Source organism: Pezoporus wallicus, unplaced genomic scaffold, assembly GCF_028554395.1.
Source record: "Pezoporus wallicus isolate ANWC-B61680 ecotype Strahan unplaced genomic scaffold, APGP_CSIRO_Pwel_v1 contig_5785, whole genome shotgun sequence".
Lineage (NCBI taxonomy): Eukaryota > Metazoa > Chordata > Aves > Psittaciformes > Psittacidae > Pezoporus > Pezoporus wallicus.
This window is the reverse complement of record NW_026641150.1, coordinates 2,491,875-2,510,407: the sequence shown is the minus strand read 5'-3', so window position 1 is coordinate 2,510,407 and position 18,533 is coordinate 2,491,875. Positions and strand designations below refer to the sequence as shown.

General features: G+C 39.2%; 1 protein-coding gene across 2 annotated transcripts in view; it reads left to right on the top strand.

The window, feature by feature from the left end:
• The window catches only part of RGPD4 (RANBP2 like and GRIP domain containing 4), a 30,285-nt gene that overhangs the window by 2,332 nt on the left and 9,420 nt on the right, over positions 1–18,533 (top strand). The window contains exons 4-20 of one of the 2 annotated variants that reach the window (XM_057422411.1): positions 200–430; positions 868–1,013; positions 2,563–2,755; positions 3,446–3,536; positions 4,358–4,567; positions 5,063–5,241; positions 5,334–5,509; positions 5,783–5,906; positions 6,744–6,905; positions 7,241–7,378; positions 7,467–7,613; positions 8,136–8,318; positions 8,409–8,492; positions 9,269–9,407; positions 9,577–9,674; positions 10,242–14,793; positions 15,814–15,888. In XM_057422411.1, coding sequence (XP_057278394.1) covers positions 200–430; positions 868–1,013; positions 2,563–2,755; positions 3,446–3,536; positions 4,358–4,567; positions 5,063–5,241; positions 5,334–5,509; positions 5,783–5,906; positions 6,744–6,905; positions 7,241–7,378; positions 7,467–7,613; positions 8,136–8,318; positions 8,409–8,492; positions 9,269–9,407; positions 9,577–9,674; positions 10,242–14,793; positions 15,814–15,888 — 6,928 coding nt within the window. The remainder of the gene's footprint in view (positions 1–199; positions 431–867; positions 1,014–2,562; positions 2,756–3,445; positions 3,537–4,357; positions 4,568–5,062; positions 5,242–5,333; positions 5,510–5,782; positions 5,907–6,743; positions 6,906–7,240; positions 7,379–7,466; positions 7,614–8,135; positions 8,319–8,408; positions 8,493–9,268; positions 9,408–9,576; positions 9,675–10,241; positions 14,794–15,813; positions 15,889–18,533) is intronic. The other variant, XM_057422412.1, reaches the window with a different exon arrangement.

Sequence of the window (18,533 nt, the reverse complement as noted above, 5' to 3'; positions counted from 1 at the left end):
TGCTTCTATGATAGTTATCTCAATTTTAAAACATCTGAGTATTTTGTCAGACTTTAGGTAATACCTGAGAAGTACTAAGAGTAGTGTAGTTTGAGTTATGTAGACTGTACATTGGAGGAAAAAAACCTAACTGGTACTGGAGTTGCTGAAAAGACTCGTGGGAAATGGAGTATTAACATGTTGCCTTCATGTTTAACAGGAGCAGTTACTGGATTGTAAAGGTGAAGATGGATGGAATCAGCTTTTTGACTTGATTCAAGCAGAACTTTATGCAAGACCAGATGATGTCTACATAAACATCAGACTAGTTGCACTCTACCGTTCAAATAATAGATTAAGAGATGCTGTGCTCCATTGTCAAGAAGCAGAAAAAAAAATACCTTTGCAGTCAAGCTTGGAATGGTGCTCCTGTGTTGTAGAGACATTTGAGGTGTTTAATCATGTTTTGGTCCTGTGATAGTCTTCCATATTTTTTTAACTGGTCTATTTCTCTTAGTGTCATTACTCTGTCACCTATTTCTCAAGTGATAACTCCTTCAATTGCAAGTCTGCTGAAACCAGTGGAATTACAAAATCTTGTGGGTTTTTTGGTTTCGTTTTTAATTGGAATTTTCTCCCTAAAATTGAGCCTTATAGAGATACTGAGTTTCTAACATCAAAAGCTTGAGTTAGGTACAGCAGTTCCACTGGGGATAAAGTTGCTCAGGCAAATAGCTCCCTGGAACTTTGCTGCTGAAGAATGCGTTAGGGTCTCACCTATGAAACTGGATTATGCAGTAAATGCTACTAATATGTTTTGGAGAAGTACTGCCCTTACCTTCCGGAAGGATGACTGTTCCTGATCCTGTGATGAACTTTCTTCTTTAGGAATATCTGGAATCTTTACAAGACTTGGAGTCTGATAAAAGTAACTGGAGAGCTATCAAGAAAGATCATCTGCTGGCCTACTCCAGCTTTGTAAGAATGACACTTTCTTCTAGAGATGTTCAGGAATGCAGAGAGGCACTTGAAAGGTACTGTTTGGTAAAATTATTTTTCTGTAGTAAAAAAACAACCTAGTCAACTCTGTAAGAATTGTTTGGGGGTTTGTTGGGTTTTTGGTTGATTGGTTATTGTTTCCTGGGTTACAGAACATCTACCAAGCTTCTGTTTCACTGTGTGTTTGTGGATAGGAGGGGAGATTCTCTGTACTAACCACTGAGGATTATTCTTACTGGGTTTGAATCCCAAGCTCTATCTTTTGACAGAGATGCTAGCCTTGTTTGAATAGTCACCATGCAGCAGTGCAGAAAACTTGTGAATATCCTGGGTCAATTTATTTTGTCCCTGCTTCCCCTTCAGTAAGAGAATGTTGTTCTGTACTTCAGCAATTGACTAATCCAAATTTCCCAGACAGTTAAACCCCACCCCCAGACCAAACAGAAAAACCACTGAAACCCAACCAAAACAAAAGGGAGCCCCCCCCCCCCCCCCCAAAAAAAAAAAAAAACAAACAAAAACAAAACCAAGCACCACCTCTTGTATATCAGCTTTGTCCTGGTCATTTTGTTCTAAATTAACAGACTGGAATAATTAGAAACTTCAGATACATAGTGTAAGCGGGAGGGAGGAAGCCACTTGCAGTAAGAACACTCTCCTTCAGGAAAAATTGGTGGTGTTACAGGGCTAGCTAAACTAGCTGGTTTCAAGGTATATCATTTATGACACACCTAAAGTAGTAAAAAACAATTGTTTATAGTCAGTACATTGATTAAGGTCTGTGTTCTTCCCGTTATCTTTCCTTTCCTTACTGGCTTTTATTGATTTACCTTTGTTCCTTAATTATGCAACAGCTGTTATAATTTATAAAACAGTATTCTTCAATCTGGTAATCTTAAATGAGTTGTTGAAGCAATACAGACAATGGATGAGGAATATTTAATATCCAAGTATGTTTTATTTTCTTTTTCTCCTCTAATATTGACCAAAGCCATCTTGGGTTTTCTGCTGCTGTTTTAGAGCCTTTCAAAGTGAAAGGCTGAAGCACTTCCAGCTCATGGTAATGTTAACAAACGATTTTAGTTTTGTTGGGTAATTGAAAGAGTGTTTTAACAGTGTTCTGGAAAGCCTAAGTGGGGATTGTATGCTAGCCTATGGCTACTCAGATTTCTATGGTAGGTTCTATTTTTGAAGAGCCTGTCTAGCTGTATTTTGGGCCTTTCTGATAAATGACAGGGAAGAGCAGAGTGACTAGTGCCTCCTGCATGTATCTAAATCTGCAGCAGTGAGCAAGTTTATCGACATGGTTTGGGCGGATAGTTTCGAAAGCAGGTGTGCAAAGATGTGTTGAGAAAAAGACTAAGTATCTAAGTAATATTTAGTGTTTTACTCAGTAAACTGAGTTGAGAACTTTGGGAGTTGAGACCATCGTTGTACCTTATAGTGCAACTCAGGTTTAAACAGTGGAGTACTAAGCATTGACTTATGAAGCTACTCAATTCATAGTTAAGTAACATCAACCAAAACCATCCACTATGGCTTTTACCAGGGCTCTTTTTAGAATCAGTCTTCTCTACATTCTAGTTTTGATCGTGTGCTTCAGTCAGTGAAACCATATGTGAATGGAGCTGATGAGTTGTCGCGTACCTTTGTGGAAATGAAAGGACAGCTATACATGCATGCTGGAACTTTGCTACTGAAAATGGCTCAACACAATGAGGCACAGTGGAGAGTTGTATCTGAACTAGCAGCATTGTGCTATCTGATAAGCTTCCAAGTAAGTAATTTTTCAGTTTATGCCTTTAGTTGATGCAGTTCTTGAAATGTTTTTGTTTACATGTGTGAACTCCTGTATTCTTGAGATGAACTAATGTTTTATGCATAAAGAAAGACTATCTCCTTACTTGCTAAACCCTACCCTTTCACAATTCTTTAAGAATTCAAATGACATGAATAAGGTAAATATGTATCTTTACCTGTTTCCTTTGTCAGAGTAACCTGATTGCGAAAGGTCAGCGAGTTTATTTCCCCCAGTATATTCCCTTTTCTGTAATACAGATACGTATATTAAGTATTAGGCTTATTGCTATGGGGAGGGAGGGGTATGAGCTGAGTAGTTCCTATATGCCTTTTGTGTAGACAGAACTAAAAACTCAAGCTTAATTCTGTGCTTTAAGAAGTAAAATTAATTTGTCCTTTTTTATGCCACTGCTTGCGTTCCAGGTATTACTTGCTCCTGTGGGCACATAATGTTACTTGCAATATCTATAATTGCTCACTTTGGGGTTTGGGTTGAATCCCCACTCCATTCCCTCCTGCCCCAGGATATGTGACATGGTACCCTGTGAATGAATTGTGTATTTTTTTCATCGCTATAAATAAACTTTTTTCCGAATTGATAAGACTGATGTAAATGATGTGCTTTTACTGTGAAAAAGTTGTAACAGTTTTCTCCATGCTTCACCAGGTTCCTAAACCAAAGTCAAAACTAATAAAGGGGGATCAGACTGGACAAGATACACTAGAAATGTTGGCCTGTGATCGAAAAAGCCAGTCTGGTAATAAATAATTTTATTTTAGTGTTACAGCATTAAAGGCTAAGTGGTTTGTTAAAGAATACATTCGTTATTTTGAGGTGTAATGTTAACAATTCAGTATGTAGTAAAACCTAGATTCTGACTGCATGTGTAAAACAAAACAATAGTTTTGTCCTGACACCTGAAGTCATGTTTTCTCCTCTTTAGCATGCTAGTAGAGCATGTCTTTTACGGATGTTTCCTTTTTGCTTCTCCAGCAAACTAAAATGGAATTTAACTTTCATGGTCTCTTAAACTACTGGGAATGGCTTCTGCCTGCTAATACTATTTTGCTAGTATTTTTAGCCCCAATAGGAAAAGAAAATATCTGTGTCCTTTCCATCCTCTTACTTGTTAATCAGCTTTGCTCATTTTGCCGCTAAGTATAGGCAGTTTTCCAGTCTAAAACTCTTGCGGACCTAGATGAAAACAAGTGAAACCCCCTAGACATCAGGTTCAGCTCTTTCAGAGTGTATTTTTGGTAAGACAGGCTTCTACTTATATGACAGCTACTTATTTTAAGGACATTTGCAAGGCCTACTAGAATAGTAGTAATAATAAGATGGCCTTGTTTTCTTGAAGAACTGGATTTACTAATGCCTTGGGATTGTTGTCACTAAGAGCTTGGAAAGCCTATGTGCTGGAACACTGACCTAATTACAGGGAGAACATAACTATCTGTAAGCTTCATAAGGGGAAGTCCCAGTTCCTACCCAGCCTGTGGTAGCAAGAACAGTCCAGTGTATCAAATGCTATTTGCATTCACTGCTTTATGTATGTAGAGTGATATTTCTGTTTTCTAGGTCACATGCTGCTGAACTTAAGCCATGGCAAGCAAGACTTCTTTAAAGAGATTGTGGAATCATTTGCAAACAAGACTGGTTCCTTTACGTTGTTTGATAGCCTGTTTGAGAGTGGAGCTTCTAGAGAGAGGTCTTTTATTGGCACGAATGATATTGGAAATATCAGTACACAAGCACCAGTGCAAATGGAACTTAATAAATATGATACTGGTAAGAGCTGTTACTTTGTGAAACTCAGCACAACTTTCTGTACTAGAATCTCTTCTAAACATACTTCATATTGCAACAGAAGACAAATACCTGGAATAGCTGTCCAAAGTTGCCCTAATGTCCTAGGCAAGACTTAGACTTTCTTGCAAAGTAAAGAAGTGCTTCTTTAATAATTCCTTAAAGATTTAGGAGAAATGAACAGATTTTCTAAAAAACAGTTGCCTGTTGAACTGCATATGATAAGGATGGAAGGGAAGGGAAATCTGAGAGTCATCCCCCTCAGATTGCTTGAGCACTCAGTTGAACTGTCTACTTGGCTAATTTGAAGTTTGTAATCTTTCTTAAATGAAAGTTGGAATCTTAATGCTAGTTGGTTTGCAGAATACCTTTGGCTGCTTTGACAGAGTGAAATGTGAAATCCAGCTTTCATCAGGTGCAAGTCTTGCTGACTTGTTGGAAGTGGACATCTGCATCCAGCTGCGTTTTTTTTCATAGGTGCTGTTCGAATGCACAATGACAGTCTCCAGCACCTTGTGTGGCTTGGCTTACAGTGGAACTCTATGTCAGTCTTGCCCCCAATGCGCAAATGGCTAAAACAGCTTTTTCACTTGCCCCAAGAAACATCAAGACTTGAGACAGATGCTCCTGAATCCATTTGCCTGTTGGACCTTGAAGTAAGTAAACAGTCAAACTCTGAAATGTGCTGTACAATTTAAGGTTTTTTTGGTATTTAATACCTTTTATTTATTTATTTTTACAAAACTAGGTATTCCTCCTTGGGGTGGTATTCACCAGCAACTTACAATTGCAAGAAAAGTTTAATTCTCACTACGGTGCACATCAGCCTCAATTCTTACCATTGCCAGTGTGCAAACAGCTCTATACCGAAAAGCAAAAATCCTGGTGGGATGCTGTTCGTACTCTTATTCAGAGAAAAACAACGTAAGGCTTTTTCAGTTTGGAAATGTTTGACTAAGACTTCAGGCAGCTTCTGCTTGGTCCTAAGATTTTTGTAAAATTGATTTATTTTGTGACTCATTCTGTTCTAGTAGGGATTTGGTATGCTTGAAAGATTTTGAAAAACGGGATTTTAGTTTCTAGCAATGCATTTCTAAACTAGAGGCAGCTTGGGACAAAAACTGCAGGCACATGATGTGTGAACAAATGAAAAAAAGAGAATACTAATCAAGAAATGTTTCTTCTTCTGATATTTAGACCAGGAACAGCAGCAAAACTGAGGCTTATCGTACAGCATGGATTAAGTACTCTGCGAACACTGGTGAAGCATGGCCTTCAGCCTTCCTTAATTATTCACTGGGCAAAAAGCCTGCAAAAAACAGTAAGCTGAGATTATTTTTAACCGTGTAGAAGCTGAGGTGTTTTTCCTCTCTTATTTTTCCAAACTATAAGCAGGCATTGGGGGAGCAATGAGATTGAGAATATATTCTTGAGAAGGGCTGTTTATTTTGTCAGGAAAATTAGTTGCTCTAGTCACCCTATGAAGTACGCTGTCTTAAGCTATAGTGTCTCAGAATCATAGAATGGTTTGGGTTGGAAGGGACCTTAAAGATCATCCAGTTCCAACCACCCTGCCATGGGCAGGGATACTTTCCACTACACCAGGCTGTTCAAAACCCCAGCCAGTCTGGCCTTGAACACTGCCAGGGATGGGGCAGCCACAGCTTCTCTGGGCAAATTGTGCCAGTGCCTCACCATCCTCACAGTAAATAAATTTTTTTCCTAATCTAAATCTATCCTCTATCTATACTTCTCTAATCTAAATCTACCCTCATTCAGTTTAAAGCTGTTCCCCCTAGTCCTATCACTACACACCCTTGTCAGAAGTCCCTCTCCAGATTTCTTGTAGGCCCCTTTTAGGTATTGGAAGGCTGTTCTAAGGTCTCCCATGAGCCTTCTCCAGGCTGCACAAGCCTAGCTCTCTTAGCCTGTCTTTGTAGCAGAGGTGCTCCCACTTTTTTGATCAGCTTGGTGATCCTCCTCTGGACTTGCTTCAACAGGTCCATGTCTGTCTTATGATAGGGGTTGAAGATAACCCCTCTGAGGTTCATCTCGTGTTTCAGAGAAGCACTCCTGGGACTTCTCAAAAAATCAGGAGAATTTGTTGATATCTGAATTTGTTGAAAAACTTCTGTTTCTGTTCTCTTTTCTTCACCAGGGCATTAGCCTTAACTCTTTCTATGACCAGAAGGAATACATTGGGCGAAGTGTCTATTACTGGAAGAAAGTTTTGCCTATGCTGGAAATCATCAAAAAGAAGAGGAGTATTCCTGAACCTACTGATCCTCTCTTCAAACACTTCCATAGTGTAGACATTCAGGTACAGATTAAGCCAAAGCTGAAGTAAGAGAGGGTATATGTCATAAATTTGTGTACTTCTGGTATTTTTCTCTGCATTGTATGACTTGTACTGTTACTGCTATGAAAGTATTAATGAAGAGATTTAATAGTATCAGTGTCTGATGGGGGGGATGGGGAGGAGAATCTTCCCTTACAACTTTATTTACAACCTGTAAAACTATGATTGGAAGGCAGTAAACACCCTTAGTACCAGCCTCCTTTAAAAAACATTTTCCCTGATTATAGGAATAAAAAGAAAATAATGGTTGTGTCATTGCGTTGTTAGGTATGAGTTGTCTTTCACTTTCTTTGTAGGTCTTTCAGGTTGCAGCGTATGAAGAAGAGGCGCGTATAGCATTTGCAATGTTGGACGCAGTTGATGGCAAAACTGATGATGCTTTATTAGCATTTGAAGCTATTAACAGTGTGGTTTCATACTGGAATCTTGCCATGGTAATATAAATTGCATTAATCCTAAAATCATTTGCTTTATTCGGTTGTCTTCTGACTGTTCTTAGTTAATCACCATCCTGTTCTTTAGATCTTCCAAAGAAAGGCAGAAGAGATGGAAAATGATACCATGCTGCCAGAAGAACAAGAAGAGCACAAAACCTATCTTCTTAAAAGCAAGCATTATTTAATGAAGATCATTGAGGAAAGCTCCTCAGATATGTCAGTAACTGAGAAAGTAAGTAATTCTTGCCTTAAAAACTTGTTTCAAGACGTGTCGTGGCTTTAGTTATTATTTCAAAACCAAGCTGTTTGCATTTGTTAGTTTTAAGACCAGGCTTGCATGAAGGCAAGTTGAACCTATTTCTTTGCTCATATCAAATAACCTGCTTAACACTAGTGGAGTGATAAACTGGGTAACTTTTGTAACCAGTCAGACGATAGCTGGTTCATTCAACCATTCAGACTACTCTGTGGCTAAAAGCTGTAATGTAAACACATGGCTTTTGCTGCTATCTTTTTATAGAGGTTAGTAGTTTGAAAAAACAGAATTAATGTTTGTGTGAATTGGTTTTGTTACGTTAATTATGTTAATTTTTCATGTTTTTTACATTAACCTCTAAAGCAGGTTTACAGCTTTGCTGAAAAGAGTATTTTTGTAATGAAAGCCTTATAATTGCTCAACTAGAATTCTGAATATAGTCTGTCTTGCTCTGAGGGAGAATTGCAATCGTGACTTATGTTTCAAATAACTCTGCAGCTGCCAGTGTCTATTGAAACTGTGAGGGAAATGCTAGATACAGTGATCCAGGAGCTTGGCGAGAATGCTGAGGAGGGTGTCCCTGCCTTCAGAAATGGGCTCTCACGAGCTGTAGATTCAGAGGTGAAACACTCTACTCCATCACCAACTAGGTTCTCTCTTTCACCATCTAAGAGCTACAAGGTAAATTAAGTAATTATTATTTCAGGGGATAGTTACATTGGAAGAAACTTAACATGATTAAAATAGCTCTTTTATTTTTTTTTTCCCTAGTTTTCTCCTAAAACTCCTCCTCAGTGGGCAGAAGATCACAGGTCTATACTTCAAATGATCTGTCAGCAAGTGGAAGCTTTAAAGGTAAGCAATTTTGTCACTATATCCAGTGAAGAACACTTTGAGTGATTATAAGGATTTAGTGATAATAGCATGGGCTAACTTACAGTTCCTGGACTACTACTTAAATCTGTGAAATTATCTTCTATAAACATCCACCTAAATTGAGCGCAGGATTAAATCTTTTTGCTTGAAAACTCTTACCTGGGACATGGGCAGGGGTGTAGAGGCAGCCTAAGGACTGTATGCAGAGAGTTGTTCTTTCATCAGCTTGGTTCTCTTCCAGTTGGGTCTGATGCTTTTATTTCTGGATTTAGAATACAATCTCAGTACTTTGTACTGCTGGAGCAGGTCCAGAAAAGGGCAACAGAGCTGGTGAAGGGTCTAGAGCACAAGTCTGTTGAGGAAGGGCTGAGGGAGATGTGATTCTTCAGTCTGGAGAAGAGAAGGCTCGGGGGGCCTTATTGCTCTATACAGCTACCTGAAAGGAGGATGGAGAGAGGAGGTGGCTGATCTTTTTACCCAAGTAACAAGTGACAGGACAAGAGGTAACGGCAGTCAATCCTGGGATAAAGGTTGAACTTGATGATCTTAAAGGTCTTTACATCCTAGTTGATTCTACTGCATGGGCAGGTTTTGGATGATTCTGGGAGGGGTACCTCTTTTTTTTTTCTCCTTCTTCCCCTGAGCTTGAGCATTCTTTTAACTAGCAAAAGGGTAGGGATCATTCCTTTTGTTTTCTTCTAAAAATGCTTATGTAATACATACTTATACCCTTGATTGGCACACTGTCTTGTCAGAATGAAATGCAAGAAATGAAGCTTAATAATTCCAACTCAAATGCATCATCTCATCGGTGGCCTGCTGAAAGCTATGGAGCAGATACAATGTCAGAGGGTTATCAGAGACCACAAAATCTTCATGAAGCTCCATTAACAGGTATCTGCTGAATTTCTGTCTAAATGCTTAGCTAAACCAAGTAAGACTTTTGAAAATAATGTTAATTGTTTTAATGATTCAAAATTAAAAACTGATTGCTGGGGAGAGTCCATTTAAAACAACAACATAAAAACTATGTATAAACTGTTTTCCTGCTGTTCTTTTTTAGTTGCTACCACTGGCCCCTCTGTTTACTACAGCCAGTCACCTGCCTATAACTCTCAGTATCTTCTCAGAACTGCCCCAACCAATGTAACACCAACAAAGGTAAGAACAGATCTATCCATTTAAACTATTTCCAACGATCTGCTGAAAATGACCGCTTTTGATTCTGTATGCAGTTGGATGTAATTGCAATTCCTTAAATAGTGTTTGGTAAACTTGAATTGCTGGGGTTAAACTGATCATTTATCTCTGCCTCATTCTGGGGATGTGAAGTTTGGGAGGGAAAGCCAGCGCAATATGTCTGTAATGTGGTAGTACATGTCCTTTACAGGGTACGTATGATATCAAGCACTTAATTTCCACACAACTTCCTCCCTCCCCACCACAAGTTGTATGGCAGAACAGAATGGGGTTTTCAGGGCTTTTCTTGTAAAAAAAAACAAAAACAAAAACAAATAAAACAACAAAAAACAACCCACTCACCTTGTGCCCCTTGTTTTCAGATGCCCTTCGAGATTTAAACTAAACAGTTTAAGTTAAAATTAGCTTGAACTCATGTGAAAGCATTGCCCTGCTTTAAAGAGTACATTATGTGGGCTTCAGCACAGTAAGACTTTGTCTTCTATGTTACCATAATAAGCAAAACACTTGGTTTTACTTTTTCTGTAGGCTCCTGTCTATGGCATGAACCGACTTGCACCTCAGCAGCATATATATGCTTACCAACAGCCGATGCATACACCACCTCTGCAAAACCCTTCTTGTATGTTTTCCCAAGATATATATGGCACACCTCTGCGTTTTGATTCTCCTGCTACTGGACTCATTTCTCCCCGTGTGGGTGATGATTATTACAATTACAGTGTTCCACCAGCAAGCACAAATCCATCATTGCCTAAACCAGGATATTTCACAAAGCCTGTAGAATCAATAGTGGTAGAAACTCCAAAGTCTAAATTTGGACAGCCAGGAACAGCAGAAGGATCAAAACCACCTGTGCCACCACCAGCACAGTTGAGTCAGCCAACAACTTTTAAATTCAACAATAACTTCAAGTCTAATGATGGAGACTTCACCTTTCCTTCTCTTCAAGTTGGAACACCGTCTGGTAATACAGCTTTTAGTAACAACGACAGCCTCTTAAGTCTTCTGACATCAGATAAACCTTTACAAGATGACAGATACATGGAACAAAAGCCAGTTAACGATCGCTTAAACAGTCAAAGAAATACCTTTACTTTTGGCAATAAACATACTCCAGGCATCTCTTTTGGAGAGGGCATGGGACAAAATACACACAAAACCCTGGGGTTTGAGAAGGGAGATACATTTCATGCTCAAGAACCAAGCAAGCTTTTATATATGACTTCAAATTCTGATTTGGCCAATAGAGGTCATGAAACAGAGGGAGGAAGCACCCATGGCGGAGATGAGGATGATGATGGTCCTCATTTTGATCCTGTGGTGCCACTGCCTGACAAGATTGAAGTAAAGACAGGTGAGGAAGATGAAGAAGAATTCTTCTGCAACAGAGGCAAGCTCTTTCGTTTTGATGCAGAAACTAAAGAATGGAAAGAAAGGGGTATTGGCAATGTGAAAATACTGAAACATAAAGTATCTGGCAAATTTCGTCTCTTAATGAGACGGGACCAAGTGCTGAAAATCTGTGCAAATCACTACATAAATACTGATATGAAGTTAACTCCAAATGCTGGATCAGATAAGTCATTTGTATGGCATGCTGTAGATTATGCAGACGAGTTGCCAAAACCAGAACAGCTTGCAATTAGATTTAAAACACCTGAGGAAGCAATGCTTTTCAAAAGTAAGTTTGAGGAGTCTCAGAATATTTTGAAAACCTTGGGATCAAATGTCGAGGCATCTGCGACTCAGAGTAGTGGGACAACAAGGGAAACAACAAATCAGGACATCAAGGAGCCTAGCAGATCCATTTCTGGGACCCTAAACTTTGGCTTTCAGTTACCAAAAAATGGGGTGAGCAGTGAATCTGATAACAAAGACAGCCTTACAGCTGCATCAGCTGCACTTAGCACTAGCACTTCTTCATTTGGAAAGGAAGCTCTGCATACCTATTCTTCTGGTGGGCTTGAGCAGCATCTCTTGAAGAAGGATCAATGGGAGTGTAAAGTATGTTCAGTTCCAAATGATGCAACTGTGAAGAGTTGTGTATCATGTCAAAATCCAAACCCAGATATGTGGGCAACACATGGCACGCCATTAACTGGTACTGCTGAAAGTGTCAAAGCCGGTGGTAACACTGTGCAGGACACATTTGGATCTGCTTTTGCTAAAAAGGAAGGTCAATGGGACTCCACTGTCCATTCAGTAAAAAACGAACCCACTGCTTCCAAGGGTGTTGCCTGCCAGAATCCGAACAAAACCAATGCAGCAATATCTGGTCAAGAAACTTCCTCTAAATTTGGCCAAGCAGTTGCTCCAAAGGCTGTTCAAAATGACTTGAGTACTGCTTTTTCTAAAAAGGAAGGTCAGTGGGAGTGCTCTGCATGCCTAGTCCAAAATGAAGCAAAAGATGTGAACTGTCGTTCTTGTCATGGTCCTAACTCTCAAAGTCAGCCAAATGCCCCTATGCCTACTGTGCAGGCATCCCCTGCTCCCAAGTTTGATTCAAGTAAGCCACAGAAAAACGGATTTGAAGGGCTTTTTACTAAAAAAGAAGGGCAGTGGGATTGTAGTACTTGTTTTGTAAGGAATGAAGGTTTTTCACCAGCCTGCGTAGCTTGCCAAACACCAAATCCATCTGGTAAGACTGCTGGTGATTCTTCACCAGCTCCTGCTCTTGGCATGAAATGTAAGTTACCTGAACCTGCTGGAGGACAGCTGGGAACAGGCTTTAAGTGTGATTTTTTAGAAAAGGGCTTTAAGTTTGGTCTTGAGCCAGGCAAGGCACCGTCATTTACATTTCAGATTCCTACTGATACTGAAAGTAAGCCTGCAAAGGAAGGATTTAGCTTTGCAATGCCAGTACCTGCAAATGGATTTAAATTTGGGATACAGGAGTCTAATAAAAATACCACTAAGAAAGATGAGCCATCCAAAGAGTGTACGACTGGCTTCTTAAAAAGCACTGATGAAAAAGATAAAAAGGAACTGCCTTCAGATAGTGGAATTACATTCCAATTTCAAGAGGCAGCAGGCAAGGAGAAAGGTGACTTTGTTTTTGGGCAGAATAGCAGCACTTTTACTTTTGCCGAACTTGCAAAAAATACTCCCAGGGAAGGCTTTCAGTTTGGCAAAAAAGACCCTGACTTCAAAGGCTTTTCAGGCGCAGGTGAAAAGCTGTTTTCTTCACAGGATTCTAAAATGGATCACAAAGCCAACACATCTGCTGACCTTGGCGAGAAGGATGATGATGTGTATAAGACAGAGGATAGTGATGATATCCATTTTGAACCTATAGTTCAAATGCCTGAAAAAGTAGAGCCATTTACAGGAGAGGAAGATGAGAAAGTGTTGTACTCCCAAAGAGTCAAGCTATTCAGGTTTGATCCAGAAACAAGCCAGTGGAAAGAACGTGGGGTGGGCAACCTGAAGATTCTTAAAAATGAAGTTAATGGCAAAGTAAGAATATTAATGCGGCGTGAGCAGGTACTGAAGGTGTGTGCAAATCACTGGATAACAACAACAATGAACTTGAAACAGCTGTCTGGCTCAGACAAAGCATGGATGTGGATGGCCAATGACTTCTCTGATGGTGATGCAAAGTTGGAACATTTGGCAGCAAAATTCAAGACGCCAGAGCAGGCTGAGGAGTTCAAACAGAAGTTTGAAGAATGTCAGAGGCTACTACTAGACATACCACTGCAGACACCCCATAAGCTTGTTGATACAGGTAGGACTGCTCAACTTATACAGAAAGCAGAAGAAATGAAGTGTGGCTTAAAAGATCTCAAAACCTTTCTGACAGATGACAAAACTAAACTGTCAGAAGAGGAAAATGTAAACTCTGTTTGTGCCAGCAGTACTTCTGATCTGGTTATAAAGCCGCATGCTGAAAGTACTGGGCCTACTCTGGAATGGGATAACTATGATTTGCGTGAAGAAGCATTGGATGATAGTGTAAGTAGTTCTGTATATGCATCACCTCTTGCAAGTAGCCCTGTAAGGAAAAATCTGTTTAGATTTGGAGAGTCTACCACAGGTTTTAGTTTCAGCTTTAAATCTGCCTTAAGCCCATCCAAATCTCCTGCCAAACAGAACCAGAGTAGAACATCAGTAGGCACAGATGAAGATTCTGATGTTACTCAAGAAGAAGAGAGAGATGGGCAGTACTTTGAACCTGTGGTACCTCTTCCTGATCTTGTGGAAGTGACCAGTGGTGAGGAAAATGAGCAGGTTGTCTTCAGTCACAGAGCTAAGCTCTACAGATATGACAAAGATGCTAATCAGTGGAAAGAGAGAGGTATTGGAGATATCAAGATACTGCAGAACTACGACAACAAACAAGTACGTATCGTAATGAGAAGGGACCAGGTACTAAAACTATGTGCCAACCATAGAATAACACCAGATATGAATATGCAACAAATGAAAGGGTCTGATAGAGCGTGGGTATGGACAGCATGTGACTTTGCAGATGGGGAAAGGAAAGTAGAACTTCTAGCTGTCCGATTCAAGCTGCAAGATGTTGCAGACTCATTTAAGCAAATTTTTGATGAAGCAAAGCATGCCCAAGAGAGGGAGACACTGATAACCCCTCTTTCTTCTCGTGCAAATACACCAAAGGAATCTCCCTGTGGTAAAAATGCTGTAGCTGTCTTGGAAGAAACTACCAGAGAAAGAACTGACCTCAGCCACGGTGATGATACTTCTGATGTAACTGTAGAGGTTGCAGAGGTGTCCAGCACTACAGAAACACCAACAAAAACAGTGGTTTCTCCTCCAAAGTTTGTATTTGGATCTGAATCTGTCAAGAGCATTTTTAGTAACGAAAAATCAAAGACATTCACATTTGGAAATACATCAGCTACTGGTTCTCTCTTTGGCTTCAGCTTTAATCCTCCAAAAAAGACTGAAGACCATATTCCAGTGGCTCAGAACACAGCGCAGAAAGAAGTGGAAGTTTCTGAACCAGCAAAAAGCTCTAGTGCTCCTCAGAAGCCTCTAGACAGCAAGGTAGAAAACTTGCCTACTTCAACACAAGATGGACCCTCGAACTTCTCGTTTAGAATTATGGAAAAAGGTGAGTGTCAGTTGAACTAGTAATGTATTCAACCGTGCAACTTATTAAGCAGTCATCTCTGCACTATTCCTTACTCTTTGTTGTCTTAATAATGTGTAGTTCTGTGCAGTTGTAATGCAGATACCCGCTTCTTCACAAGTTCCCAAGTTTCAACTAAAGGAGTGAATTTCAATTCATAATTATTTTCTTATAAAAATGAAAGTGTGTGATGCAAGATGAGTTATTATTGATTAGTGAGAAAGGGGATTTCTAATAGAAGCTATAACTTTGAAGTGCTGTACCTGAATGTCAGGCTTAAATGTTTAAAAAAGAAGCTGTGGATTCACTTTCTGAGACTTAAATAGATAGTTGTATTGGTAGTGTATGTACCTGGGCCTTTGCTCTGAGTGGTAAAGTGTGAGAACAGCAAATGTATGCTTCAGCTAAATTCTGAATTATCCCCGTGATTGAACAGATGGGTATTCTAAAAGTACTTTTTATACATATGTTTAAAGTCTTAATTATTGGCCTCTGTAATTTCCGATGTGTAGCTTAAATAACACCAGATGTTAGCCTCGTAGCCTGAAAAGAGATCATGTGACTACATCCTCAGTTACATAGTTTCTGACACTGCCTGAAAAAGATGCACTTGCAGAAGTTGTGGCTGCAAGATAATCACTATAAAGTGATGAAGTGTCTTTGTGACAAAAATGGGATTTACTACTATTTTAATGGTGGAGTACTTTTCTTCGAAGGCTTCATGTACCGCTTCCCAGCAGTGCAAGGCTGTTTTAATCAGGTGGTAAGTTTTTAATCTGCGTACTAGTCTCAATTATCAAGACATACTGTCTTTATTAAAGAAAGTGACATGACAGAAGATAGCTGCAGTCTGTATGGGTTGGATAAGCTTGTACAGAATTAACAGATGAAAGTTCCTGCTGTGTAATACAACCACGGAGTGCTTCCAGAACTTGGATAAGGCTGTTTTACCCATTTAAAATTCCAGGTAAACACTTATATCCAAACGATTTATTTTTTTAGGATTTAATTTTAGCCTTTTTAAATCTAATCCAATGGCCTTTTGGACAAGCACACCTTTGCAACCTGATAGTAAAGGTATTTATGTACTGCATTGAATGTGTGATAATGTGTGATCAAAACATTTGAGCAGACATGGACAGTAACCCAACTGTGGCAAAGCAGTTGGCTTGGTAATCCTTGTAATTAATGTGCATGTTGAAGAAGAGTCCTTAAAACTGTGTTTGACTACTGTGTTTGTCCTATTGGAGAATGTCTCTAGCCCTTAGTATGAGCTAGCACAATGGATGGCCCTGTTTAAGCTTCTAGCTTCTGCTTGCTTTATTTTCTTGCACTTATCTGGCACAGTTTTACTGAACATGCACAGTGGATCTCTCAAATTCCCCTTTTCTAAAGAAATTAAATTCTCCTGTTACTTTTAGAGAACACATCTCTTAGTTTTCCACTTCCATGAGAGATGCTTGAAGATCTCAAGACAGGTTGTACAGTAGTATGCTTGAATATATTTAGCCTCCCTATTGGAAATGCTTAATTCAGTTTCCAGATCATCGGTGTTAACTACAGCCCTTCTGAAAAAAAAGGAGCATGTAGACAGGAGAAAGGCAGTAGCTGAAGAGTTGGAGATAGATACTACTTGTATAATGTGAAGTGCACCTTAGTTGGCCAGAACTCTCTTGCTGAGTAACCAGTTTGCTTATATTCAGAATCTGTAACCAAAACTTACAGCTTGTATTTTGATTGGTTACTAACTGTGCTTCTTGGAAGTATGCTTGCTGTAAGCATACTTAACTTACACAGTTCAACAGCATTTTAATTTTAAAAAGCAAATTTTTATTGCTGTCTGCACATGAGACAGTCTTTTGTGTCCTGCATTGTTCAAAATACCATGTCATTCCAAACACCGTTTTCCCAAAATTGTATTTCTGGAGGCGCTGTTCTTATCTAAACACTGAACACCTGTATATATGATCTAAAGTCAACTGTTCTGTGTTTTTAGGCATCCCTGTGCATGGAGTTTATTAACAGTTAGGTTTAAATTTTTCATCAGTCAATGTCCATAATGTGAAGTGATTAAGCATTTTGTGCCAGCGCATATGGGCAAGAACTGCTGTTGCCTCAAACTGATCCTGGTTTTACACTTGGGGTGTGTGAGGGCGTGTGTGTGTTTACAAAAAAACAAACAGACTAAATATGCCTTGCTGGTACTTCAGACTGTTCTTCACGTTTACTTTTCTGGTACCTAGGGTAGGATTATATACTTAGTAATTATATACAGTTGATAATTGTCTTCAGTGTAGCTTTTTGATGGCTTTGTGTTAAGCTTTTGCTTAATAATGTATGACTGAGAAGTCTAATCAATGTAAATATAATCTGAGGCTTTCTCATGGGGGATGTCTTTCAGGGAGCAGTTTCTAAGTTGTGCTAGAGCAGTATTCAAAAGAAATATAACCTCGCACTAGTTCTGCACCTCTCTGAAGAAGTACTTAAGTTTTTCTTAGGTCAGGTCATGAGCTTTTGCAAGTGCTTTACGAGTGAATCAAAGTTGACAATTGCATGTTACTGTATTGGTTATGTGCATAAAGATTGAAACTGATGTTTTTATATCCAGAAGAAAGGGGGAAAAAAAAATCAGTATTGTGACTAGCTGGATATTTAGGCCTCCCTGGTATTAATGTCAGTTGAAACAAAAGCAAAAATACAGTTCAGCAGTGAAAACTGTTGTGCATGACATTCTAATTTTTTTGTGCCTTCCACATACTAACGATGGTTTGTGTGGATTCCCCCCCCCCAAGTAGAAAGTACTATTATCACAAAACCAAAAGTCTTTTAAGAATGAGTTGTATGTGTGCATGCATGGCTCTTGGTTTTCATGGCTGCCTGTGAAAATATGTTTAAGATGTTTGCAGCCTTTTTGAATAAGGGAAGTTAACTTTCTTGTGGGGAGGGTGAGTAGAAATTGAGTTAACTGAACCAGTGAGCATCTTGCTCAGTCTTCCTATTCTGAGGGCAAATACATGTTGTAATCTTAATCTTTATTGTTGAAGCCTTTTGAGTGGATGTTTGGAACACTAGAATCTTAATCCAGTGGTGTTTGATAGACCATCTTCATGGAGAACTTTACCTATGGATTAAGATGAAGTGACTTTATAGTATATTTGTCTTATTCAGCTACTTTGCACAAAGGCTACTGAAAGAGACTGCGTGATAGTTCCTTGGGAATGATGTCTGTTGAATATGATGAACTGTATAATCTGTAGCTAGCTTTATACTGCTCGGATTAAAGGAAGCTCACGCTTGTACCATCTACCTGACTGACTTTGGAAGAATCATTTTGTTGTTGAAGATAGGTTTCTTTTTTTGAAAATTCTGTGATCTTAAGGAAAACTTTTTGTTGTTGTTGTAACCTTTAATGGCTGTAAAACTAAATACTGCACACTTAAACCTCTGTGGTGAACTTGGTGCAAATTTACTCAGTTCAACTGAGACACTTGCTCAGCTAATCTGAGAGAATAAAACATATGATAATATGCAGGATACCTGTGTATCTTCATGACACAGTTTGAGCTACACTGGTACTTAATCATTAACTTGAAATCAAAGGGAGAGTCAAATGGGGCAAAAAGGTTGCGGAAAGAACACTTCGAGGGGGGGAATGTATTAAATTTTAACTAGTACTTTGGATTTTGCTCTTATTCCACTATTCTCTAAATACTCTTAATCTA